The sequence below is a fragment of the Bubalus bubalis genome, chromosome 1 (assembly GCF_019923935.1).
Source record: "Bubalus bubalis isolate 160015118507 breed Murrah chromosome 1, NDDB_SH_1, whole genome shotgun sequence".
NCBI classification, from domain to species: domain Eukaryota; kingdom Metazoa; phylum Chordata; class Mammalia; order Artiodactyla; family Bovidae; genus Bubalus; species Bubalus bubalis.
In genome coordinates this window covers 98,443,852-98,471,454 of record NC_059157.1, presented here as the reverse complement: position 1 = coordinate 98,471,454, position 27,603 = coordinate 98,443,852, and the positions used below count along the sequence as shown (strand labels likewise).

Here is a 27,603-nt window from a genome sequence, read left to right as displayed (position 1 = left end):
GCTTGCTCTGTTCCACCACTACGGGAACCAGAGTAAACACATCTTCCCTTGATGGTGTCAATTGGCCACTGCAACGCCCTCCTGGCTTGCTGGCTGTCCACCTATCATCTGAGACCATGGTTTGCTTGCAGGTTCGTGAACTGGAGGCTGAACTGGAGAGCGAAGTCCAACGTAACTCAGAGGCCCAGAGGGGAGCCCACAGGCTTGAACGATGCATCAAGGAGCTGACCCATCAGGTACTCTGAGAAGCCGCTCCCTGCTTGCCTGGCTGCACCCTACCTCAGGCGGATGTGCTCCTTCAAGCCTGAAACCACCCCCTAGGACTCCTCTAGTTCTCTCTCCATCGTTCCTCTCCCTTAGCAGGAGACACCAACTTGCCCTTCCAGAGCTCCTCTGCTATTACTGATTTGGGTTGGTCCCTCTTTAGAGCTCTCGGGAAGCACAATGTGAGTGACAAGTTGCAATTAGAGGCGAAGAGCTATTTATACTATCCTTGTTTTTTCTCATGTAATGTCTGCAGCACTTTTGGAAAGATGCCTTCCTGTGAGAGGTTGAGTGAGAACAACGTGTAAATGAAGTGACTGGTGGAGACTGGGGTGGCGACTCAGCCAGCAGGTTTCATGAGGCGCTAGTTAAATTGGAGCAGGGGACGTTTCCACTCTTGTTTTCTGGTCTCACAAACACTGCAGGCCACCGAGGACTCTATCTGGTGTTGGTGCCGGGTGGAAATACAGCAAATGCTGAGAGGCCCCCTGCAGCTTTCTGACTGTTTTCATGTCTAAGCAAATAATTGAAAAGAAGTGGGCAAACTTGTTACCAGTAACTAATGCATTGCCAGAGTAGCAATCTACTCCTTCACTTGTGTTTTCATTTTCCAGCTTGTCTTACCTTTTCTTCAAACAGAGAAAACCAGATATCTCATGATAGCACACGTCTTGCTGACTCCTCTGGGCCCAGCACCTTCCTGGCACAGAGCAGATGCATGTGTTTCAGTTAAACACAGATGCTAATGGTTACTCTCTAGCTCTCTCTGCCACACAATATAGCTTTTTCCAGTGAAAAGGCAAATTCACTCTAGGTGCCCACTTTACAGCAACTTAGCACTCATGAGAGATCTGCCAGCCCTGATAGTGGCCCCCGAGGCTGAGTTGGTGTCAGAGACATCAAAGTGTTCCTTCCTTGCAGTAGGAAGGATAGTACTGTTAGGACAGCAGAGTGCTTCAGAAGCACCATCTTGGGCTAATTAAGATGAAATGAGCTATTTGTACAGTTCTTCTTTGCTGAATAAGTAGTTCTTTCCTAAGGCGAATTAGCCTGACATTTCTTTAGACCATGCTAGGTATTATAATGAAAACCACTGGGGACTGCACTCATGGTATATGTGGGGCAGGAAGTAAACACCTGGGAAACATGAAATATGTGCTCTTCTATGCTGCTTTTGAGCAAGGATAAGACAACATGAGGAAGCAAAATGCTGCTTGTTAATTGTGTCTGCTTTTTTCTTTTTATTTTCCTATGGATTATTCTTACAGTTTTCTTCTGTAAACAGGTTCATTATACAACAGTGCACTAAAGCTATACTTTCTTCATTGTCCCAAGTAATACAGTCTCATTCTATTGTGTTTTTATCTTTGTTTCTTTATAGCAATAATCTGTGTCTTCCTCTTGTACTAGCATGGAAGTGTATTTCTTAATTTCTTCCAAGTGTCTGCACAATGCTTAGAGTATATCTATTCAATTATGCAATGATTTTCTGCCGTCAACTCAGGTAACACCTATTGAGTACTTTTTATTACAAGATAACAGGCTAGACCCTGTCACTTTAAAGAGACATTAGAGAGCCCTCCATATTCCTTGATATCAGTACCTGGTTTTGAAATATTCAAGGCAGATGTTGAGTCAATTCAATCTGCTCTCCTTTAACATCAAAATAACCATCAGGACTGTGGGGCAGGGTGTTTTGTGATAGTACATCATAGGTGCCATTATAAAATGTCATTTTGAAAGGGATATAAATAGGGTTTTTCTTTCCTAGGAAAAATTCCTCTTGGAAAATCATACTGCATTGGAAAAGGGAACCAAGTGTCACTCCATCTACAAGAGTTTTAAGGCCAGTCCCCCACTGAGAATTTATCTCCCCTCATATGTCCCTCTAGCATTTGGAAATTCATCCTGTTTTCCTCTCCAGTGTCTAGAAATGTATGCTATAAAGCAGGACATAGGATTAGGAACCTATATTATTTACAGGAGGTAAAGACAGTTTTCCTCCCCACCACCACCCCCTATCTACCTGCTCTACTTTACATTTGTCTACCTCCTGTATTCAGGGTGGAGAAGGCAATGGCACCCCACTCCAGTACTCTTGCCTGGAAAATCCCATGGGCGGAGGAGCCTCGTGGGCTGCAGTCCATGGGGTCGCTAAGAGTCAGACACGACTGAGCGACTTCACTTTCACTTTTCACTTTCATGCATTGGAGAAGGAAATGGCAACCCACTCCAGTGTTCTTGCCTGGAGAATCCCAGGGACAGGGGAGCCTGGTGGGCTGCCGTCTATGGGGTCGCACAGAGTCGGACACAACTGAAGTGACTTAGCAGCAGCATCAGCAGTGTATTCAGGGACCTGTGTGTAGGTGTTATTTAATCCTTAGTAATCTAAATGTGGATAAGTATCTTCATTTCAAGGGATAAGAAAAAAAAAAATTGGTCTCAGTTGGGCTCTCTAGGAACCAGATGACAGGGTGGAGTCAGAAGTATAAGAGATTTATGGGAGGTAACAACACCTGGGAATGGAGAACGAGATGGCACCCCACTCCAGCACTCTTGCCTGGAAAATCCCACGGACGGAGGAGCCTGGTAGGCTGCAGTCCATGGGGTCGCTAAGAGTTGGACACAACTGAGCGACTTCACTTTCCCTTTTCACTTTCATGCATTGGAGAAGGAAATGGCAACCCACTCCAGTGTTCTTGCCTGGAGAATCCCAGGGATGGGGGAGCCTGGTGGGCTGCCGTCTACAGGGTTGCACAGAGTCGGACACGACTGAAGCGACTTAGCAGCAGCAGCAGCAGTAACACCTGGGAAAGATAAAGGGGAGAGCAAGCAGCCTGAGGCAGAGAAAGCCTCACTGATTTATTTTTGCTTCTACTGCCTTTGTTTTTAATTTCCTTTTTCGCATGTGGTTGTCCAGTTTTCCCAACACCCCTTATTGAAGAACTAGCTGTCTTTTCCCCATTATATATTCTGGCTCCTTTGCATTAATTGGCCATGTATATATGAATATATCTGGGCTCTTTATTCCATTCAGTTGATCTGCATGTCTGTTTTTATTCTAATATATACTGTTTCAGTGACTATACCTTTGTAATATGTTTGAAATCAGAAAGCAAGATGCCTTCAGCTTTGTTCTTCTTCCTCAGGATTACTTTGACTACCCAGGGCCTTTTGTGGTTCCATTCTATTTTTGTGAAAAATGATAGTGACTGCATTGACTTTGTAGATTGTTTAGGGTAGTGTGGACATTTTAACATTAATTCTTCCAAACCACAAGCACAAAATAGCTTTCCACGGTTTGTGTCTTCTTCAATTTCTTTCATCAGTGCTGTATTGTCGTGTTCTGGGCGCAGGTTGGAAAAGAATTTCCAGACATAAGACACAATGAGAGGGAAATAAAGTTTATTAGAGTGGGAGATGCTGTTGGAAAGGGAAAACTCAAAACTTGAGCTGAGTTTTCCCAGCTCAAGGGAAAACTGATGTTGAACAGGGGTCCTTAGTCTACTTTTATACCCAGGGTACAAGGAGTGGGATTGGGGTCTTGTGGCTCATTTGCTGATTGGATGAGGCACGTATCCTGGGTGGGGGTAAGAGTAAGGCAAATACCTCCTCCCTATGGGGTAGGAGGGGAGACAAGTTATACTGTTTCCATTAATAGTTACAACATGGGGGAGGGAAGGAGGGTCAGGGTCTGGTTTTTCCATTCCTGCTTTCCAAGATCCTCCTTGGTTATCTGCTCTTTCATCCCTGGGTCATCACACACATATAGTTTTCAGTGTGCAAGTTTTTCACCTTCCCTCCTTGGTTAAATTTATTCCTAAGTATTTTATTCTTTTTGATGCAATTACAAATGGGATTGTTTTCTTAATTTCTGATAGTTCATATTAGTGTACAGAAACACAACTTATTTTTGCATAATGATTTTGTATCCTAAAAATTTACTTTTCTGCCTCTTTCTCTCTTCTCCTTCTGAGACCCTTGTAATGCAAATGCTGGTCCACTTGATGTTATTCCATAAGTCCTTTAAGCTGTCTTTATTCACTCCCCTCCCCACACCCCCCACCCTCCGCTACTTTTATGGGATGAATTCCACTGCCTTGTCTTGAAGTTCACTGAGCCTTTCTTTTACTTCATCTAGTCTCCTGTTGAATGCCTATATTGGAATTTTTGTTCAGATATTTATCTCTGTGATTTCTGCTTGGTACTTTTTTATATTAATATTTTCTTTTTGTTGAAATTTTCACTTTGTTTATGCATCGTTCTCCTGAGCTTGGTGAGCAGATTCATGACCATTATTTTGAACCTTTTATCAGGTAAATCATCTACCTTTATCCTTTTCTGGGGTTTTATCTTATTCCTTCATTTGGAGCATATTACTTTGTTTCTTCAACTTTTGATCTCTGTGCTGTTGTTTACGCATTAGATAAAACAACTCTCCCAATCTTAAATGAATAGTCTCATGTAAGAGAAGATCTTTATTGTTCAATCTACCCTAGCTGTTAGTTGTCTCTGAACTCCTTGTGACTGTCCAAGCAGCCTTCTTTGTTCTTAGGGCTCTTAGTTGAGTGTTCAAAAACTGTCTATAATATTGCAAAGGGGAGGATCTCAGTCAGTACTTAGATGCAGGGCTGACTGGAGGCCAGACCCTCAGGCAGGGGTTTTTAAAGTATGCAAATACACCTCTTTCAGGGAATGACTGGGAGATGGGTATTTCTGTCTGTCTGTTCCGATCCTTGTGGTGCTATGCAGTTAAGAACTCTTTCTCTGTTTGCTATCATCTCATTGAACCTGTGAACACAAGCCCTTGCTTGAACACAAGCCCAGAGACAGAATAAGAAATTTATCCTCTGGATATCAGCTACAAAAGTCAGTACACCATACCTGTGCAGAAGCTCCTTTCTCAGAGATCCTGGTAGCCTAGGTGGGGCATGTGAAGATGGCACCCACTGGCTTTCCCAGGTGCTTCAGTCTTCTGCCAATGCTGAGGGGAGGAGGTGGTTAAAAACTGTTGCAGTCCTGTAGGACCCATGAATGTAAGTCCTGCTGGCCACTAGAGCCAAGCTTTCAAGGGATGTACCCTGGGTGGCAGCCATGAAAACTGGGCCACCAAACATGTGCTCCTTTCCAAGAGATACCAGAAACCTAGAGTGAGGCAGAGAGAGTGTATGAAGATGGTGCCACCAGCCTTCCTGGTCTCTGGAGATGTGTGTTAAATTAGAAGACTGCCCCCTTGGGCTGCAGCTACTAAGATAAGCAAATAGGTCTCTTTCAGGGAAACTGAGCATTTCTGTCTGCTGCCTCTGTGCTGTGTCCCGGGGGCTAAACATTAAACCTAGCAAGGAGGGAACAAGCAGGATAACTAAAGGGGCATAGGAGATGAGCCTGGTTGGAGTGAGGTTGTTTAGGGACGGGAAGCCTGATGGGCTGCCGTCTATGGTGTCGCACAGAGTCGGACACGACTGAAGCGACTTAGCAGCAGCAGAGGGAGATAAGTGGGGAAACCATGAAAGCCACCAAAAAAGTTGATACTTGATGGAATAAGTAAGATGGAGCTAGGAAAAATGTTTGAGCAGTAGGTGTTTGTCTTGGTTAAATCATTCATCTCAACCATCAGTCAGTTTAAATACTCTCCTTCAGGGCAGTTCAACACCTCCAAAGTGGAAGTACTCTAGTTAAAAGGGTGTGGTAAAGGGGGTGGCATGCAGAGCCTTCCTGCATGTCTGTCTCTTCCCTCCTTCCTCCTCAGAATACCCAGGACATCACAGAGCATGGTTGAAAAACACTGTCTCACTGGATTTCCTTTTTCCAGTCCAAGTCTGGATTTCAATGGAAGCAATAAGAACACACAAAACAGGGTCCCCATAGCTTATGGAATTTTCCTATCTCTGCTAATGCCCACTCCACAATTCCAGTAAACTTAGTCTTTCTTATAGTTCTGTTGCAGGAAGGGGGGCCCCTTCCAGGGCCCGAAACTGGGCTCTTGTCTAACACTTGGAAATGAATTATCTGAGGAGACACATGTGCTGACAAAGCAAGAGATTTTATTGGGAAAGGGCACCCGGGTGGAGAGCAGTAGGGTAAGGGAACCCAGGAGAACTGCTCTGCTGCGTGGCTCACAGTCTCAGGTTTTATGGTGATGGGATTAGTTTCCATGTGGTCTTTAGCCAATCATTCTAATTGTGTCTTTCCTGGTGGCACACGCATTGCTCAGCCAAGATGGATGCTAGTGAGAGGGATTCTGGGAAGTGGACGGACACACGGTGTCTCCTTTTGACCTTTCCCGAACTCTTCCGGTTGGTGGTGGCTTATTGCGTATTCCTTATCAGGATCTCCTGTCATAAAACAACTCATGCAAATAGTTCTATGGTGCCTGGCCAGGGTGGGCGGTTTCAATCAGTGTGCTTCCCCTAACAGTTCCATTGCCTAAAGCCAAAAAAAAAGTTAGAAAGTTAGAAAGTTCAAGGAAAGAATTGGTTTGATGGGGGGCTGCAGGTGGGCACTGAGAAACCACAGGTAGGTGTGGCTTGGCTGGGCTGGGAAGGCTGAAGTCCAAATTGAAACTAATGGCTTTAACTTCCATTTTAACAAAGGCTGGGAGTTCTGTGTCATTGCTCTGAGCTGTGTTTATTAATTTGTTGGAACTTGGGATAAGTAGAGTTAAACTCATTTTTCAAATCATGGCTCTACATATGGTCTTTAATAAATTCTCCTTACTCTCATTTCCTCATGTGAGGCTACACCCAATGCAAACTGCTGGATCCTTCAAATCACCTTCACATACAAACCTGTACTTTGCAGGTAGAGGAAGATAAGAAAAATATGAGCAGGATGCAGACTCTGATGGATAATCTTCAGCTAAAAGTACAAAGTTACAAGCAGCAAATCGAGTCAGCGGTAAGTACCTGAGGCAGTTGCAGCCTCATGGATTTCCTAGCCATTTACATTTGATTAATGGAGATATGTGGCCCTGAGCTAAAGAGGCAGCTTGTCAGAGAGGACCAGCTCAGCTTAAAGTCTGCTCATTCTTTTTTTTTTTTTTTTAATGTGTATGCTAGAATCATCACCTATAGTTAAAATTTGTGCAACTTTTCCCTTCAGGGAGCCAAAGCTCTCTCCCTTGACCTTTGCTTACACCCAAACATATGCATTGTGCGATATGAGCCAAATAGGAGCATGGTGTCATGTAGAGATAGAAAATTTTGGTTGGGTAATCATCCTGTGGGGCTTCTCATGTGGCTCAGTGGTAAAGAATCCAAGAGACATCAGTGCAGATGTGGGTTCTAACTCTGAGTGGGGAAGATCCCCTGGAGCAAGAAATGGCAATCCACTCTAGTGTTCTTGCCTGGGAAATCCCATGGACACTGGAGCCTGTCATAAGAGGAGCCTTATAACAGTAAAGACAGACACCCTCTACCCTGAATAGGATGTTAAATTGATTACAAAACAAATTATGGTTAATCTATCACATACCAAATCTGTGAAAGCTGGACTACATCCTGTTGGTGGTAAGTGCCGACTATGGTCTCAATTTCCAGGGGAAAAAATGTTATAAAATGGGTCTGGTGCCTGCTAGGAAGTCTGAATCCATATACATCATACAAAAATATGATATTTCATTCAGTACTCAGAAGTTTAGATTCCTTTCTCACATTTTTCAATTTTCTCACATCAGGGCAGGAACAAATATGATCATATAGGCTCAGGGATTTCTTTGTTTCATTTTTTATTTTTATAGGAAGCAGAAGCTAGTCAATACCGTTCCAAGTATAAGAAGCAGCAACACGAGTTGAATGAAGCTAAGGAAAGAGCAGAGACAGCCGAATCTCAAGTTAATAAACTCAAGATGAAAGCAAAAGAGTTTGGGAAAAAGGTGCGTCAGGTATTCAGTTCTGCTGTAACTTTTAAAGCATTGGTGTTTCAGGCTCATGTCATCACGTGGAAAATTGTTTCTTCAGAGGCTTTTAAAAACAACATTGAGAAAGAGTTTCTGATAAAATCTCATGTTTATTCTACCTGTCTGGGTAGTACCAGACAGTAAGCATTTGAGTGGGGTGCGCACTATATTACACTTCTCAAATGCTTAATTCTAGGTTAATGTGCAGGTTCTGGGCCTAGATTCACGTGGGTAGGACAGCCAGGCATCCAAGGAGAAAAGATGATTAAAGAAGCACAGATGGATCTGCTTGAAATTCTAAGCAAACTGTTCTGTGGTAGGCAAGTATCACATCGATATGCAGATCCCAGGGGGACAGGTTTAAAGTGGAGGCCATGAAGAACAAATGCAAGAGTCTTGCTTTCTGGTTTTCTTCCCTAAAAGAGAAAGGAACTGTCTACATCTGTGTCCACGAAAATTCTCTTCCAATAGTAGGGGCCACTGCCCTAATTTTCCTGGGAAAGTGACAGAGAACATGGAGCTGTAGGCTTGGCAGGGCCAGTATCTTAGCCTGTTCAGAGATGTCACACCAGAGATGGAGTGGCTTACAAACTGCAAACACTTCTCACAGGTCTGAAGGCTGTGAAGTCCAGGGTCATGGAGCTGGCAGATTTGGAATCAGGTGAGGGCTACTTCCTTATAGACAACCCTCTTCCCATTGTAACCTCACATGGTAGAAAGAAGGGAAGAAGCTCTCTGGAGTCTTTTTTTCTTAAGGACATTACTCCCAGGCATGAGGACTCAATCTCATGACCTAATCCCTTCACAAAGGCCCCAGCTCCTAATACCATCACTGTTGGGGTTAGGAATTCAACATGTGAATTTTGTGGGGGGACAAAAACATTCATACTATGGCAGTGAGCTCAGCTTCCTCACTGAGACTGTTACTAGAAACAGTTGTTAAATGAGAGCTGGCTTTAGGAGAAGCAGATTAAAAGAGGTTGTATACACTCCATAGAATGCCTACAGAGCACTTAGCACAGGCACCACCATTTCAGTTTTTAAAATGAATTACTAGTAAATTTGCAAAAAAAGGAGAGAGGGTAACAAATAGTAAATACTACCCTACGGGAGATCAGAGGATCTCTTTTGAAGAAGAGACTAAAAGTTGGTCATATTGAATATATTTGGATCCAAATATGAAAAATATGAGACTTTTGCAGGCTCTAGAAATTTCTTATTGATGAACAAATAGTCTCAGGGAGAAGGCCTATATTGAGAGGTCCAGCTAAGTGGTTTGAACTCTGGCCTCAATCTGCAAAGTGTTACAGCCTGGGATCAGGGTCTTCTGTGTGGAAGCTGCCCAGCAACCCCCTGTGATGGATTTGCTTAGGGAAATGCTTCGCACATGCTACAATTGCACTCAGCTGCATGAGGTCGGAGGGCCTCGGAAACAGATGTAATGCTTTCGACTTTGTCACAGTTATTTCCAACAAAGAGTAAAATGAGTGAAGCAGAAATTGCTTCTGAGAGGCCAGAGATGAATAGGAGAATCGTCCTTGGCAATGCAGTGACTAATTGTTTTCCATTCACAGAAGGAGAGCCTGAACATCTCTCCACTGTCATAAACCAAAGGAAACGGTTTTCGGATAGAATTGTGCATCAGGTCTGGGGAGCGAATTGGTGATGCATGTCATCTCTCCCTGCTGGGGTCTTCTCCAGAGGGTGCTGCCTTTACTGGCAATGCAAGGCGGGCAGAAAATTGAGTGACTAAGCACGCCTTTGCGGTGAATTACTGGGGTCTGCTTTCTCTCATGCAGATAATTGCCTCAATTCCCTGCCTCCCTTTGAAGCTAATGAAGAGTTGGCTAAGGCCTGCTTATGACTGGAAAGCCCTGGGCTTCGTTCTGGGTGTATGTCCCACTGATGAAAGTCACAGGAATCTCATAGAACATGCTGATATTCTATTTTTCAGGTCCATGAAGAATGAGCCGTCCTCGTTTATAAAGGATAGAGGCTGGAAAGGTACAAGGAGGTACTATTTTCTGACCAGAAACTTAAGTTGCATTTGAAGTATCCACCTTTAGAATGATGTACAGTTGCTTTACAATGTTATATTAGTTTCAAGTGTAATAACATATTGCTTCAATATTTGTAGATTATACTCCAGTTAAAATGACTATAAAATACTGCTTATATCCTCTCTGGTGCACATTGCATTCTTGTGTCTTATTTATTTTGTACCTGGTGCTTTGTACCTTTTAATCCTCTTTCCCTCCCTGGTACCCCTCTCCCTACTGGTAACCACTAGTTTCTTCTTGTATTTAAAAGTCTCTGTTTTGATATATCCACTCATTTGGGAAACATTTTTAAAAATATGCTGCATCAAAAGTAGTTTAAACAAGGTGATCAGGAAACATAATCATAAAAGGAAATATTGTTGCTTTCAAGGGTAGTGGGGAATTTTTTGATCCTCAGATGTAAGTAAACATTTCACATGAAAGATTAAATAGATGCAAGAATCTTTTAAATTTTGATGTTTAAGAAATACTTTGTTCATATTGCATCTTAATGAGTAATATTCATAGAAGACATGAGCTATGTTATGGTCCCTGGGGAGTTCTGCTAGACTCATTTCTACATCCATGAGTCTATTTTTAGCCACTGACGGTGGGAGACAACAGGCTAGTCTTAGTGTTCTACAGTGATTTACCTATAGTCATAGGTAGGAGGGTTTTCCTGACACAAAGCACCCATGTATGCTACATGCGGGTGCAACACTGAAGCACCCTCCCACACGAGATGCTCAGTTTAGCGATAACTGGTATGCTGTCTGTATTGTACCAATGTGGCTAAGCTGGAGGTACATTTCCTAGAATTCCCTTCTCTCTGTGGTTCTGGATTACAGTTGGTCACAAAAGAAAAATGCACCCGATTTGAGAGGCAGAAGTGAAGGAGAAGCTGCTTTGTTTTTATGCTCATACGGTCAATGTATGGTCCCAGGTACAGTGAAAGCTGGCAGATATTCCTCAAGGCTGAAAGGGTGAGCTAGCTGGGATGGGCCCCAGCTCCTGTCAGAGTCCTTGCCAGCCAGGCCTGTGGCTCCATGGCAGTAGGCGCTGGCCTGTCTTACAGGTCACTCCCAGCATAGACTCTAGAGGCTCCAAGAGACAGCACGGGATCCGGTTTGTTCTTATAAATTCCAGTTCATCCTTACTCCATGTCCAGCTCTCCTTTCCGACGCTGGCACGTCTGCCCAACAGCAACCTCAGGGACAGCACCAGATGTGGAGGGGCAGGCTGGCGCAGACTTCTTCACCGCTGCCCACGGTGGTACAATGTTGAACGTCTATGACAAATCCTTGTTCTGTCATTCTCAGCAGTCTGCCTCTCCGATTCAACCTGAGTCTAAGATTAAGCTCAGCAGTGTTGAAAGACACAGGGTCCTTCTTACCTGCCGTCCTCAATGTGCTGGCTTTGGTCTTTACATCTGTCACCCTCATCACAGTAAGAACAGTTCTGAGCATATTCTCCTCACCAAGTGCCCTATGTCCTTTTCTACAGATTTTCCTTATGCGTCCTTAGTACTCGACAATTTGTGATGAACACTGGTCGCAACACTGCAGCAAATACCTGAGGTCAACAAAACTCTGTGCAAAACAGACTGTGAATGAGCCCACTGATACAGAAAACTGGACCAGGTGGCATTAATACACAGTTGGGGTTGGTTTTCTCCCATCAACTATAGGCTTAAAAATGTGATTGTCATAAAAGTCCTAGTTAGGCTTCCTTTTTAACACATTGATAATAAAATTAAGGAGAACAGATCATCCAGTCAACTGAGTTATCCATTCTCCCCTTGCATAAAAATGTATATGAAAATTTAAATTTATTAGAAATCTGATTAACAAAATGACAACTGAGCCAAAGAGTAAATTATCTTAATAACTGGGGTCACTCAGCTATGAAACCCTGGGGTTGGATAGTACAACCCAACCCCGGGGATGTCAATTCTTGAGTTGATAGGGCCTTTTGCACCTTGGGTTGTCTTAGAGACACTGACATTCTTACTCTTTGGGGTCCCTAAGATCCACCATACTAAATCTAGTAGATTAGGCTGATATTAACCATTCATATAAAACTAGAGTACAATACTTTAGCACGTCAATTGCTTTGTTTTCTTGGCCCTGGTTTTTCACCTTTTCACTCAGATGATTTTTGCTTCTACCACTCACCCATCATTAGTTGATCAGATTTTGAATCATCTCAGTGATTTGTTTCTTCTGAGTTCTTGGCAGAAACTTCACTGAAGCCTCCTGGGCTGGTTGCAGCAGGAATGTAAATAAATGAGAGAGTTCTTTTATCCAAGTTGAATTGGAATCCTTGGTACCCAGGCATTTATAATCTTGATGCAGGTGGGGGGCCCGAGAATGATTCTTAGTTTTTGAAGACAGAATGTGACTATTCTCTTCACAGTATCACAGGTTTCTGCAATGGTAGAACTGTCAGGTCACGACAAACCATTGCTGGAATCACGGTGAAGAAAGGGGAGGTGAGGTCATAGGATATTACAGATGTTTGTGCTGTGTTGTCAACTTCTTTCTTCACTTCCTGAATTGGGTAGATAATCTGAAAGAGCCTAGAACCAAGAAACACGGACTCAAAATAGTTGTTGTTTATGTCAGAATAGCCATTTTAATATTAATGGTGGTAGTGTTTTGTTTTGGTTTTTTTGGGGGGGGAACTGTAAGCTACTGTTTGCATCTATAATCAGAGATCCATGAGACAGTTATAAGTAGTTATGAAGTTAGATCTTATCAATTTTAATTTCCCTGCTAAATGTTCCTGAGATTTTAACAAGTAGAAAAACAAGTTTATCCCACTCTTTGCTGTTATGTGTCCTGATTAATGGAAGTCATAAATAATAAAAGGTGTGCAGCAAAAAAGTATACAAGCAAGCTATAAATTCACAAGTGAATTATCAGTTCTGAAGGAACCTAGTTGGCTGGAAAAGTGTAGAAGGTCAGTAGTCTGAGTCTGGGCAGAAACTGCAGTTTGCTTTTCTCTACTTTATCTGTATTTCCTTCCACTTCTATGCAACCCCATGTTTCCAGCAGAAGAGTAAGTACATTGGTGCATAGTGCCATTTGAGATCTTGACAAGTAACAGTTGGAAATGAGATGAGCAAGCACTTACTTAAGTGACTACGACCGGTTTAATTACAGACAGTGGAAGACCCTAAGTGTATTTTTTCCTGTTCTATTATCCTGCAATCCCTCCTGCCTTTTTTCTGTGTAAAAGTCCTGCAAAATAATGTGTGAATCAGTCAAAAGTTCAATTAGCTTTTTACCATAGCATTCTTATAAATAGTTTGATAAAGGAAATGCCTTACCACATTTTCTTCTGCAGTACCAGCACTGCTCGAGTTCTGATTAGTAGGCGGATGCCTTTCTACAGGAAAAAAAAACAGAACTTAAAAAGACATCTTTTTGCCAACACCCCAATTCTCCCTTATTCCCACCTCAGTAACAAAAAATAGTTGTTCAGTCGTGTCCACCTCTTTGTGCCCCCATGGGCTGTAGCCTGCCAGGCTCCTCTGTCCATGGAATTCTCCAGGTAAGAATACTGGAGTGGGTTGCCATTCCCTTCTCCAGGGGATCTTCCCAACCCAGGGATCAAACCCAGGCCTCCTGCATTGCAGGCAGATTCTTTACCATGTGAGTCACCAGGGAAGCCCCACCTGAGTATGATTATGTTATTAGAATCACATTAGTCACTCCCCTCTTTGTATCTTTTTCCAACAAACAGCATTAAAAATGTCCTTAATGTAGAAATACTTCATCAGAAACACACAGCAGTAAATTCAGGTGCTCCAAAGCAGGGATAAAGGCAGTTCAAGCAAGCCAGAAGCTCCTGGCTCTCTAAGATGGTTGGCCTGATGCCTACTAACTATAAACAATGGGAAAGAGCCAAGGTGGTGATGGACAGGAAAAGGGGGCATAAAAAAAATTCAGACCACAAACTATGGAACACTCTGTTTTATTTTTTTAAGTGGCCCACGCCCTGATGTGGTTTTTGCTGACATCTGACTGCTCCTCCAGAATCAGAATCCGTCCTGCTATCTGCCTTGGGATGCTGACCTGGATGGGTTCTACCTGCAGGGCTTCTCTTCCCTCTGCTTTCATCTGGGGTGGAGATCAGAGGGCAGGAGGGGCAAAATCAGGTGTTTCTTCTCCTAGCTCCTTCCGTGTCAGGTCACCTTACTCTGGCTGTGTGCTCTATGTGAAGCCACCTTCCTTACAACACAGCTGGTCCTGTGACTCTCTCCTTTCAGGTTTTGGGCACTGTTCTTCCTCCTTGTCCCTTTAGATTGAGGGCTTCCAGCAAAGCTCTGAGGGGTGCAGTCTCTTCTGTGCTCCCCTTTCTCCAGTTTTGAGTGTGCCAGGTGCTTTGTGTTGGAACTTCACTTGTGCACACTACCACTATAGAAACTAAACCATCATTCTTGAGTAGTGCCCCCTCTCCTAGAACTTGAACCTAATCTCAAGTACCATGATATTAGGATTTGCATGGTGAAGACAAACTAGACTACCTGAAACCTCCCATTTTTTCCCTACTTCTGGCAGCTAAGGGATAGGAACATCAAGGGCAATGGCCTGCTTATTCACATAGACAATCACAGGGCTGCAACAGATGAAATCCTTGCTCACTATCACCCTTAAAGCACTACCTTCAATAATGGTGTCCACAATGACCAAATAACCCTGACTTCAGCAGGGGCAATAGGAAAATATCAATCAGAAGAAGGGACACTGAATCTGTCTCAACCTCCCAGGACACTCAGAGCTTTCTTAGAGAGATGATGAAATCAGTGAGAGCTTCATGGGGCCAAGATCTACCTCTGCCACTAGTTACCTGGGTCATCTCAGGTGCTGCCTGTAAGTCTGTTTCAGATGCCTATTTAGCATTTGTGTTATCTTTTTTGATTCTAATTTTCTGACCTGTAAAATGTGGAAATAAGTAAATCTAAGTTTTTCACCGATCTAAATTTGTTAATAAAAGCAAAGTCTTTTAAGAAGGCCTGTGACCGTGGAATCTTAGTATCATGTTGAATTACTACAAGTAATTAAATTACTATAAGTTTTCTACCAGAAAATTTAGAAAAAGTTTTTTAAAAACTTCACACAATTAAAATAAAATGGTCCATCAAGGACAATGCTGTTTTGAGCAATAGCAACTATTAACAAGGGCTTCTCTGATGGCTCAGCTGGTAAAGAATCCACCAGCAATGTGGGAGATCTGGGTTCAATCCCTGGGTTGGGAAGACCTCCTGCAGACAGGAATGGCTACTCACTTCAGTATTCTGGCCTGGAGAATTCCATGGACTCGCTTGTCATCTTGGATACACCTCCACCTGAACCCCTGGGCATGAGACCAAAGCACCCATGAGATAGTACCTTTGTGGAAACCGATGCATCTTTTTGATCTAACAGCTCGAGGGGCCACCGACAGCAACAAAACTGCCGATACAACGGCCACCAAAACTGGAACAATTATCCCAGCAGGCGCTCTTGGGCTTGCTTCTAAATAAGACAAACAGAAAGTCTATAGCTGGAAGAAAAGTTACCAGACAACAAAAGAAAATGTATAGCTGGGTGAGTATGTTTATTCAAAGTAGCTATTTCTGCATTCTGCATGGGAAGCAGATATCATATTAGTGAAAAGACTTTTCCTAATGAAAAGACCCATTAAAGACACAAACAACAGCCCTGTCTGGATCAGTGTTTTTCATGAGCATAAATAATACTTCCCAGTTCCCAGGTGGCGCTAGTAGTAGAGAATTCTTCTGCCAATGCAGGAGACATAAGAGATGAATGTTTAATCCTTGGGTCAAGAAGATCCCCTGGAGGAGGGCATGACAACCTACTCCGGTATTTTTGCCTGAAGAATCTCACTGACAGAGGAGTGTGACAGGCTACAGTCCATAGGGTCGAAAAGAGTTGGACATGACTGAAGCAACTTAGCACATCATCCCATCTAATATATCTACTATTGGGGGAATCTGCCAAAGCTGATATTAAACAATTTGGGGCATAGTGGGGATGGGAGTCAAGAGAGGAAAAAGTCTGAAAACTTGAGAGACAATGAGTTTTTTATGCATTTTAAGTCTTTGTTTTATATTGTAATAAGGGAATTAACATACTTTTGTGTGTGTGTGCTCAGTCGCATCAGTAGTGTCTGACTCTTTTGTGACCCCATGGACTGTAGCCCGCTAGGCTCCTCTGTCCATGGGATTCTCCAAGAATACTAGAAGGGTTGCCATGCCCTTTTACAAAGGAGTAATTATGACTACAAACTAACCGCAGCCTAGTGTTTTCCTTGGGGGATGAAGGTAGGGAGGGCACAGTGTACCCTTGGCTTGGAAAAGGCAGGATCCTAGAAGAATACAGATAAGAGGTACAGAGATGATGAGAAAAGCTGAATAGGAGCCATGATCTTGAGTAAAAAGTGACAGGTGACCACCAAGATAACCAATGGTGCTTGGAGTTCCTCAGGAATAACTGGAGGAACCTGAACTCTTTTCAGCCTCTTGATTGGAACTAGAGTTGTTATAATTTGTATTATAGGAGGTAACATTCAAAACTAGAATGCCAAGTACATTTACAAAACATATGTTTCACTGACTCATTTTAATAAATACAAAGAGGTGCCATGGTCTCCCATGATGTCAACTGCTGAAGGATAAGGTGATCAGCCCCCCTAGACAGTCAACTTCATGAGTACACATTCCTTGATTCTATGGATACTGAACTAGAAATATTTTAAACAATGAGTTGTGGCAATTAGCTTACTCCTTGGAAGGAAAATTATGACCAACCTAGATAATATATTGAAAAGCAGAGATATTACTTGGCTAATGAAGGTCCGTCTAGTCAAGGCTATGGTTTTTCCAGTGGTCATGTATGGATGTGAGAGTTGGACTGTGAAGAAAGCTGAGTGCTGAAGAATTGATGCTTTTGAACTGTGGTGTTGGAGAAGACTCTTGAGAGTCCCTTGGACTTTAAGGAGATTCAACCAGTCCATCCTAAGGAGATCAGTCCTGGGTGTTCATTGGAAGGACTGATGTTGAAGCTGAAACTCCAATACTTTGGCCACCTCATGGGAAGAGCTGACTCATTAGAAAAGACTCTGATGCTGGGAGGGATTGGGGGCAGGAGGAGAAGGGGATGACAGAGGATGAGATGGCTGGATGGCATCACCGACCTGATGGACATTAGTTTGAGTGTACTCCAGGAGTTGGTGATGGACAGGGAGGCCTGGCATGCTGCAATTCATGGGGTCGCAAAGAGTTGGACACGACTGAGCGACTGAACTGAACTGAGAGGTAAAAAATGAGCCAAATCAGGCACAACCTTAATGTTTCAAATGTCTTCTGATGACTGTTTTCACCAGGTTTACAGACCATGCTTCAATAGCCTGCAGCAGAAGCTTCAGTTCTAACTTCCCACCACGCCTTCACAGCTTTCTCTCCCCAGACCCAGACCCTAAGGCACATATCAGCACAATGGTAAGCAGGAATTGAAGATGCTCAGCCCACAGAGTAACAAAACATAGAGGTTCCATCTTCCATTTCTGAAGCTCTGAAACCCTAAAAGGGAAATCTTCTGGGAGTAATTTCCTTTAATTTTTCAGTGCAAGGCTTTTGTGTGGTTGAAGAAAGGAAACTATCTACCATTTTGACTGGGAGTATCCCTGTAAACAGTGTTTTCAGAAATTCTATTCAAAGGTATTCTTGAAATGCCAACCTAATTTCCTGTTTGATGTTCACAATCTCTACTGCTGTACCTGAAACCCATGTCCAACCCTACTTGTAACTTACCTACATGCAGTGTTTGGATGGTGAGTAAGGTACTTTCATTTGATGAAATATCGCACAAATATTCCCCACTGTCTGAAAGACGAAGATCCTTCACAGTTAAAGAGAAGTCACGTGAGTTTATCAGCTCTTCTTTCCATGAAAGTCGAGGTTGACTGATAAGTGTTTCTTGTGAGGAGTTCTTAAAGTAAGCCAGGAGCAAGGAACTTCCACTTTCCACTCTGTACCAAGTGACTGTGAAGTCTTGATTTGGTGGGAAAGAACTGTTTTCAGGCTTACACGAGAGTAAAACGTTTTCGCTTTGCATTTTATGAAGGACATCTAACAACAGAATAGAAAAGTAAAGATAAATGAAAAATTTTTCAAATGAATTTTCTAAGTTATACTTAGAAATATCTTTGAAAACACTTTTTGGAAAGCAGTGAGATATTTGTGCTGTGGAGTTTCTTAAAAGCTTTACATCACTATTTTAAAGTCACCCACCAAGGTTAAGTTTAGGCTTCAAGGAGGCCCAAGTCTGGGCCAGCTAGGGAGATGACACACCTCGTTTTCAACTCCTACAACCTGAGCATGATCACTCGAGTGCTGCTACCAGTCACCAGTGTTTTTAACTCAGCAATCTTCTGTTGACCTCTTGAATGCTGGTGTTCCCCAGGCTGCCTTCTTGGCACCATGTACTACCTAGAAGTCTCTGCTACTTCCATGGTCTCAACCACTTCTTTTTTTTTTTTTTTTTTAATTTTATTTTATTTTTAAACTTTACATAATTGTATTAGTTTTGCCAAATATCAAAATGAATCCGCCACAGGTATACATGTGTTCCCCACCCTAAACCCTCCTCCCTCCTCCCTCCCCATTCCATCCCTCTGGGTCGTCCCACTTCTTAATCTCTCTTTCTGGACAAAGTCTTTTTCCTAGCACATGAGTATATTTCTAACCGTGTGCAGGAATTCCCCACTGGACCGATCTTTTAGAGCAGGGAGTCTGCTGGGTATTCTCGGATTCCCCTCCGGAGTTAGCAGCCCATTGTCCTTCCTGTTCTGCCAGCTGACTTCTATGGACCGTCATGAATTATCCTCCCTGGTTTTAGACTCACCTACTCTGCAGTCCACCTGCGAGAGAGTGATGCCAAAGCAAGCTATCTAAAACACAACAGTCCACCTGTGAAAGAGTGATACCAGAGAAGCCATCTAAAATACAACTTCCGGTCTCTCCGATGCTTCATATCCTTCTTTGGCTCCGAACTACCTCCAGGCCACCTCAAGCTCCTTAGCAAGATGAAGGCATTTGATCTGGTTTTTGCCTTCCTCTCTAGGCTTAATTCTTGATACTTCAGTTTCACTCTCAACCACTTTTACGTCCACAAATTCAGGCAATATTTACCCCCATCTCTGCTTTTGCATATAGTATGTTTTTTACCTGGAATGCCTATGTTCTCCTGAAATTCCCTACTACTCCTTTAAAGTTTGGCCTGTATGCAATTCCTTAAGCATATATTCTATAACAACCTGATCCATACCCAACCATAGTGAACAGATTTAATCACTCTCTTTGTATGCTACTTTCCTGGTTTAGTTTTATTTTTACATGTCTGTACTAGATACTGTGGATCCATAAGTGAGAGTCCACAGCATCTAGTATACAGCTAGTTCTGAGGTTCACAGCCTGAGTGACAAAGTTTGGCACATAACGGATCCTCAACAAGACAAAACAGCACTAAGCGTAAGGAACCATTGGAACTTCAGGATACTCAATTCTGAATAAACGAGAGAAATTATGATTCTCCAAATAAAATATTTACAATTTAATATTTTCAACCCTTTCCCACATTTCCATTGCTACTTGGCTGATGAAGAGTGAATATTAGCGGCCCATACTATTGACATCATATAAGGATAATGAATAATTTTCCCAAATAAGACATACATATGACCAGCAGGCACCTGAAAAGTTCAACATCACTGAGCATCAGGGAATGCAAATCAATGCAACCACAGTGAGTTCTCACCTCACACCTGTCAGAAGCACTGTTACCAAACACAGATAGATAACAAGTGTTGGTTAGATGTGGAGAAAAGGGAACCCTTGTGCATAGGTTGGCCCCAGATAAATAGCAGGGAGGGAAGACAGCTCCGCCCATCAACAAAAAATTGGATTAAACATTTACTGAGCATGGCCCCACCCATGAGAACAAAACCCAGTTTCCCCCTCTGTCAGTCTCTCCCATCAGGAAGCTTCCATAAGCCTCTTATCCTTCTCCATCAGAGGGCAGACAGATTGAAAACCACAATCACAGAAAACTAACCAAACTAATCACATATACCACAGCCTTGTCCAACTCAGTGGAACTATGTTGTGTAGGGCCACCGAAGATGGATGGGTCATGGTGGAGAGGTCTGACAAAATGTGGTCCACTGGAGAAGGGAATGGCAAACCACTTCAGTATTCTTGCCTTGAGAATCCCATGAACAGTATGAAAAGGCAAAAAGATAGGACACTGAAAGATAAACTCTCCAGGTTACTAGGTGTCCAATATGCTACTAGAGATCAGTGGAGAAATAACTCCAGAAACAATGAAGGGATGGAGCCAAAGCAAAAACAACACCCAGTTATGGATGTGACTGGTGATGGAAGCAAAGTCTGATGCTGTAAAGAGCAATATTGCACAGGAACCTGGAATGTTAGGTCCATGAATCAAGACAAATTGGAAGTGATCTAACAGGAGATGGCAAGAGTGAACATCGACATTGTAGGAATCAGTGAAATAAAACGTGGGGTATCTTTTCACAGCTGCTCCAGCAAAGCACAGCCACTGCTCCTTACCTCAGACGTGGGGTAACCGTGAAGAGATACCCTACATCCAAGGTAAGAGAAACCCAAGTAAGACGGTAGGAGCTGAGAAAGGGCATCAGAGGGCAGACAAGCTGAAACCACAATCACAGACAACAGGCCAATCTGATCACACAGACCACAGCTTTGTCTAACTCAATGAAACTAAGCCATGCCATATGGGGCCACCCAAGATGGACGGGTCATGGTGGAGACATGTGACAGAATGTGGTCCACTGGAGAAGGGAATGGCAAACCACTTCAGTATTCTTGCCTTGAGAACCCCATGAACAGTAAGAAAAGGCGAAAAGATAGAACACTGAAAGATGAACTCCCTAGGTCGGTAGGTGCCCAATATGCTACTGGAGATCAGTGGAGAAATAACTTCAGAAACAATGAAGGGATGGAGCCAAAGCAAAAACAACACCCAGTTATTGATGTGACTGGTGGTGGAAGCAAGGTCCGATGCTGTAAAGAGCAATATTGCACAGGAACCTGGAATGTTAGGTCCATGAATCAAGGCAAATTGGAAGTGCTCAAACAGGAGATGGCAAGAGTGAATGTCGACATTCTAAGAATCAGCAAACTAAGATGGACTGCAATGGGTGAATTTAACTCAGATGACCATTATATCTACTACTTTTGGCAGGAATCCCTTATAAGAAATGGAGTAGCCATCATGGTCAACAAGAGTCCAAAACGCAGTACTTGGATGCAATCTCAAAAATGACAGAATGATCTCTGCTTATTTCCAAGGCAAACCATTCAATATCATGGTAATCCAAGTCTATGCCCCAACCAGTAATGCTGAAGAAGCTGAAGTTGAACAGTGCTATAAAGACCTAAAAGACCTTCTAGAACTAACACCCAAAAAAGATGTCCTTTCCATTACAGGGGACTGGAATGCAAAAGTAGGAAGTCAGGAAACACCTGGAGTAACAGGCAAATTTGGCCTTGGAGTACAGAATGAAGCAGGGCAAAGGCTAATAGAGTTCTGCCAAAAGAATGCATTGGCATAGCAAACACCCTCTTCCAACAACACAAGAGAAGATTCTACACATGGACATCACCAGATGGTCGACACTGAAATCAGATTGATTATATTCTTTGCAGCCAAAGATGGAGAAGCTCTATACAGTCAGCAAAAACAAGACTGGAAGCTGACTGTGTCTCAGATCATGAACTTCTTATTGCCAAATTCAGACTGAAATCGAAGAAAGTGGAGAAAACCACTAGACCATTCAGGTATGACCTAAATCAAATCCCTTATGACTATACAGTGGAAGTAAGAAATTGATTGAAGGGACTAAATCTGATAGAGTGCCTGATGAACTATGGATAAAGGTTCGTGACATTGTACAGGAGACAGGGATCAAGACCATCCCCAAGAAAAAGAAATGCAAAAAAGCAAAATGGCTGTCTGAGGAGGCATACAAATAGCTGTGAAAAGAAGTGAAAAGCAAAGGAGAAAAGGAAAGATAATACCCATTTGAATGCAGAGTTCCAAAGAATAGCAAGAAGAGATAAGAAAGCCTTCCTCAGTGATCAATGCAAAGAAATAGAAGAAAACAACAGAATGGGAAAGACTAGAGATCTCTTCAAGAAAATTAGAGATACCAAGGGAACATTCCTGCAAAGATGGGCTCAATAAAGGACAGAAATTGTAGGGACCTAACAGAAGCAGAAGATATTAAGAAGAGGTGGCAAGAATACACAGAAGAACTGTACAAAAAAGATCTTCAGGACCAAGATAATCATGATGGTGTGATCACTCACCTAGAGCCAGACATCCTGGAATGTGAAGTCAAGTGGACCTTAGAAAGCATCACTACGAACAAAGCTAGTGGAGGTGATGGAATTCCAGTTGAGCTAATTCAAATCCTGAAAGATGATGCTGTGAAAGTGTTGCACTCAATATGCCAGCAAATTTGGAAGACTCAGCAGTGGCCACAGGACTGGAAAAGCTCAGTTTTCATTCCAATCCCAAAGAAAGGCAACGCCAAAGAATGCTCAAACTACTGCACAATTGCACTCATCTCACACGCTAGTAAAATGATGCTTAAAATTCTCCAAGCCAGGCTTCAGCAATATGTGAACTGTGAACTTCCAGATGTTCAAGCTGGTTTTAGAAAAGGCAGAGGAACCAGAGATCAAATTGCCAACATCTGCTGGATCATCAAAAAAGCAAGCAAGTTCCAGAAAAAACATCTATTTCTGCTTTATTGACTATGCCAAAGCCTTTGACTGTGTGGATCACGATAAACTGTGGAAAATTCTGAAAGAGATGGGAATACCAGACCACCTGACCTGCCTCTCCAGAAACCTGTATGCAGGTGAGGAAGCAACAGTTAGAACTGGACATGGAACAACAGACTGTTCTAAATAGGAAAAGGAGTACGTCAGGGCTGTATATTGTCACCCTGCTTATTTAACTTATAAGCAGAGTACATCATGAAAAACGCTGGGCTGGAAGAAGCACAAGCTGGAATCAAGATTGCCAGGAGAAATATCAATAACCTCAGAAATGCAGATGACACCACCCTTATGGCAGAAAGTGAAGAAGAACTAAAGAGCCTCTTGATGAAAGTGAAAGAGGAGAGTGAAAAAGTTGGCTTAAAGCTCAACATTCAGAAAACTAAGATCATGGCATGCAGTCCCATCACTTCATGGGAAATAGATGGGGAAACAGTGGAAACAGTGTCAGACTTTATTTTTATGGGCTCCAGAATCACTGTAGATGATGATTGCAGCCATGAAATTAAAAGATGCTTACTCCTTGGAAGGAAAGTTATGACCAACCTAGACAGCATATTCAAAAGCAGAGACATTACTTTGCCAACAAAGGTCCTTCTAGTCGAGGCTATGGTTTTTCCAGTGGTCATGTATGGATGTGAGAGTTGGACTGTGAAGAAAGCTGAGCGCCAAAGAATTGATGCTTTTGAACTATGGTGTTGGAGAAGACTCTTGAAGAGTCCCTTGGACTGCAAGGAGATCCAGCCAGTCCATCCTAAGGAGATCAGTCCTGGGTGTTCATTGGAAGGACTGATGTTGAAGCTGATGCGAAGAGCTGACTCACTGGAGAAAACCCTGATGCTGGGAAAGATCATGGGCAGGAGGAGAAGGGGACAACAGAGGATGAGATGGTTGGATGGCATCACCGACTGAATGGACGTTGGTTTAGGTGGACTCGGGGAGTTGGTGATGGACAGGGAGGCCTGGCGTGCTGCGGTTCATGGGTCGCAAAGAGTCGGACACGACTTAGTGACTGAACTGAACTCATGGTGTGTAATCTATAAAAATATCTAATTACTATATTTTATACCTGAAATAATATTGTAAGTCCACTGTACTTCAATATATTTGAAAGTTAAGAAAATTCAGGGGAAGAAAAGGCCCAAAAAAGATACCTAACCTCTGCTGCTGCTGCTGGTAAGTCGCTTCAGTCGTGTCCAACTCTGTGTGACCCCATTGATGGCAGCCACTAGGCTTCTCTGTCCCTAAGATTCTCCAGGCAAGAATACTGGAGTGGGTTACCTCTACTTTCCCTATATAATGGAGATTTACAGAAAAAATTTGCTTTACTTCTAGTGAACTATAAAACAAATAATTTTCCTCAGTAATAGATAAATGGTGTCAATTTAATTTTTCTTCTCTTTAAACTCTTCTTAAACCGTATGCTATAGATAGATTGATCAGAGTTTGGGTTTGTTCAAATAAATGAGAGGAAGGAGCAGACGTGTTTATAAAGATTAATGGGCTAATGCTACTTAAGGAGACTAAACAGAAGCAATGCTAATTTTTGTTGGTTGAAAAACTGGCAAGAATCAGAGGTTGTGACCTGCTAGTAGACAAGCATCCTTTCCTTCTCCTCTGATCTTTTAAAGTGCAATGCAGGTAGAAAATTCTGTGTAGAAGAACCATAGAGAAATACAGTAATACATACAAATATATTTGCTACTTTTCATTTCACACCTTTTCCTTTAACTCGTAAACACCTTGCAAGGTAAGGATTACTTCCATTTTACCAACATGGAACCAACACTCACAAATAAAAATGATTGCTTGAGGCAATAGAGCCATTAATTAGAGCTGGGACTTTGGTCTGGTCTTCTGACTGCTGCAAATGCATTTCCTTCCTTTTTGTATTCCTTTCTTTATCTGTAAATCAATCCCCATTCCCTCCCTACCTTCGACAGCATGTTCACACAGATAGCCTACCTTTCATTGTCCATCTTCCTGTCCATGTTTGCTTCAGCAGTGGATTTTCAATTTCACACTGGTATGATGAATTTGATCCTGTAATATTTACTCTGCTGTTTATACGAAAAGGACCCAAAGATCCCACTTCTTTCCCATTGTTTTCAGAGATAGATGTATTATTATCCACTTTCCATGTGATAATTGGATAAGGAAAAACACTTAACACATTGCATATTAAGAAGCTGTTGGTGGTGTTCTTTTCATACTTCATCACAGGTGTGACAAAAGCTATGAGGGAAAAAGAAGGGCATGTGAGGAACTCTCATTAGTTTCTTTTTAGGCCGCCTGTGCAGAACACTTAGTATTTTAATACCTATGAACCGAAAAGCCAAGCTTTGTGAGTAAAACTTGGCAGTTTCTGAAAGGAAAAACAACAAAAATTCTGTAGAATCTTAGGATATAGTCTGGTGATGGACAAGAAAAACAAAAAGTATGCATGGATACACAGCAACTAGCAAGCTCAACTCTCTAGGAAAAAAAATGGCCTCAGTGAGCAGTTAAAATGTGAGTGTCAGAAGTTGATAAAGTGGAGCTCATGCCGCACTCTGTACTCCTCAGGTACTGACTCAGAGGCTTTTTGGTTCTTCATTTACCCATAATTCTTAGATTTCCGAGTCAAGGTTTGAAGCAGCTAAATGGAACAGAGGGAGAAAGGACAAAGCCTATTTGAAAACGCCCCTCCCCCCAACAAATAAATGATTAGATAAGCAAAGTGAATAAAGATAGGGGAAAGCATAGAATATTAAAAATAAGTTAATTTAGAAAATGGGAAATGTAATTTAAATCAATAATTCAATATTTTTAAGCTATCATATTGGCAGAATTTCTTAAAACTGGTAATATTAGGTGCTGATATAAGACTTAAGGGGAAATGGATACTCTTATGCTGCTGCTGTACGTGACATATTATAATTTTACTCCTGACCCTGTTGTTTCAGACCATTTCCTAGTATTAAATATAAGGATGTTCATCACAACATTTTTTTGTAATGTAAAACACTATGAATACCCGAATACCTATGAATGGAATAATGGGTGTATCAATGCTATACTCTAAAATACTATGCATTACAAATAATGAGGTAGTTTGTACACATTGTCTTAGAAGGAAGCCCACAGCTTATTAAACTAACAGGAAGGCATTCCAGGCAACACAGAATGGTACCACTGTCGTGTTTGTTAAACCTTACATGTGCACTCACTCACCTCCCACCTTTAGTACTACTTTCTTTGTGATTTTTCCAAGTGATGTTCCCACATAGCATACGTAGATTCCTTCATCCTCAAGGGTTAATCTTCTGAAAGACAGGGAGGCATTCCCATTGTGAATCTCACCATGGAAGAGGGATATCCTGTTTGCATATCTGGGATCTTGCTTTTCCAACTGGTCGCTGTCTTTGTAGTATGAGTAAACATTGGTATCTTGGTTCTTCCAGTGAATTACGACATTGGGTCCACTCTCAAATGAGCAAGGGAGAATTACATCTTCACCTAGTCTTCCGGTGATGATTTGCTCATTCATACTAACATGACTGAAGGAATCTAAGAAGAGCATAACAAGAGCAGTTATGAAGTGAATTAGTGATGGGTGCTTATCAGGGTTATATCAGGGCTACCTAGGACTATCCTAGGTCAGCAGCCTGATCATTAACATCTATCATCTATCTATCTATCAAGAACCTTTGCTAGTCCAGTTCTCAGAAACAAGCCATGAAGCTCTGTATTTGAGCTGTATTTGAGTGTCTGCAATTTTAATTGAGTATCTGTTGGATTCAATGTAACTATTAGAATTGACAACAGTGTAAAGCATAGAAACCTTGCTTGATGCTTGATCAATAGTCTCATTTCTCCTCTGATCTTGGCCTACACAGTTACTGGAAATTATATTGTATTATATAAATTAAAGATTCCTGTTGATTTTTATCCCTGAACATATATCTTTAATACTTACTATACAATAACAAATTATTAAATAGTTTATTCAGCTTCTGGAGCCAGCAGACTCTTACAGAATAGAAAAATCTTAACTTGGTTGGATTAGGAAACATTTGGGACATGTAAAAGATAATGCTGCATTCAGGGATCTGTTGGGAATAAACAGACATTAGTTTTAAAAAATGGCACACATAGGAGTCCAAAAGGGGACATGAAGGGACTCATTTATTTTGGCTTTAGGACAACTCACAGGGTATCCTATGAGTCAGTTAAAATATAGTTAAGAAATATTATTCTAGATATAAATGTAGAAGTCCAATCCTCCTAATACATATAAGTTTATATATGTGTTTGAAGTAAAGTTAAAGTGTTAGTCACTCAGTCATGTCTGACTCTGCAACCCCATGGACTATGGCCTGCCAGGATCCTCTGCCCATGGAATTCTCCAGGCAAGAAAACTGGATGGGTAACCATTCCCTTCTCCAGGGGATCTTCCTAACCCAGGGATCGAACCCGGGTCTCCTGCACTGCAGACAGATTCTTTACCAGGGAAGCCCATATAT

The 27,603-nt window shown here is 42.2% G+C and overlaps 2 protein-coding genes across 28 annotated transcripts in view; one reads left to right on the top strand and one right to left on the bottom strand.

Moving 5' to 3' along the window:
- MYH15 (myosin heavy chain 15) overlaps positions 1 to 10,343 on the top strand; it is a 124,566-nt gene extending 114,223 nt beyond the window's left edge. For all 3 annotated transcript variants that reach the window (XM_025283513.3, XM_044941531.2, XM_044941522.2), the window contains exons 28-31: positions 132 to 236; positions 7,066 to 7,161; positions 8,003 to 8,137; positions 10,116 to 10,343. In XM_025283513.3, coding sequence (XP_025139298.3) covers positions 132 to 236; positions 7,066 to 7,161; positions 8,003 to 8,137; positions 10,116 to 10,130 — 351 coding nt within the window. In that variant the 3' untranslated portion in view covers positions 10,131 to 10,343. The remainder of the gene's footprint in view (positions 1 to 131; positions 237 to 7,065; positions 7,162 to 8,002; positions 8,138 to 10,115) is intronic.
- HHLA2 (HERV-H LTR-associating 2) overlaps positions 6,631 to 27,603 on the bottom strand; it is a 160,680-nt gene continuing 139,707 nt past the window's right edge. For 13 of the 25 annotated variants that reach the window (XM_045165417.1, XM_045165418.1, XM_045165420.1 and 10 more), the window contains 6 exons: positions 26,312 to 26,647; positions 25,064 to 25,333; positions 18,020 to 18,337; positions 15,597 to 15,722; positions 13,532 to 13,590; positions 7,974 to 8,577 (listed from right to left, as the gene is read on the bottom strand). In XM_045165417.1, the coding sequence (XP_045021352.1) occupies positions 8,359 to 8,577; positions 13,532 to 13,590; positions 15,597 to 15,722; positions 18,020 to 18,337; positions 25,064 to 25,333; positions 26,312 to 26,647 (1,328 nt within the window). In that variant the 3' untranslated portion in view covers positions 7,974 to 8,358. Of the gene's footprint in view, positions 6,691 to 7,973; positions 8,578 to 11,090; positions 12,779 to 13,531; positions 13,591 to 15,596; positions 15,723 to 18,019; positions 18,338 to 25,063; positions 25,334 to 26,311; positions 26,648 to 27,603 lie in introns of those variants that run through there. The other 12 variants (XM_045165440.1, XM_045165442.1, XM_045165441.1 and 9 more) reach the window with 6 other exon arrangements.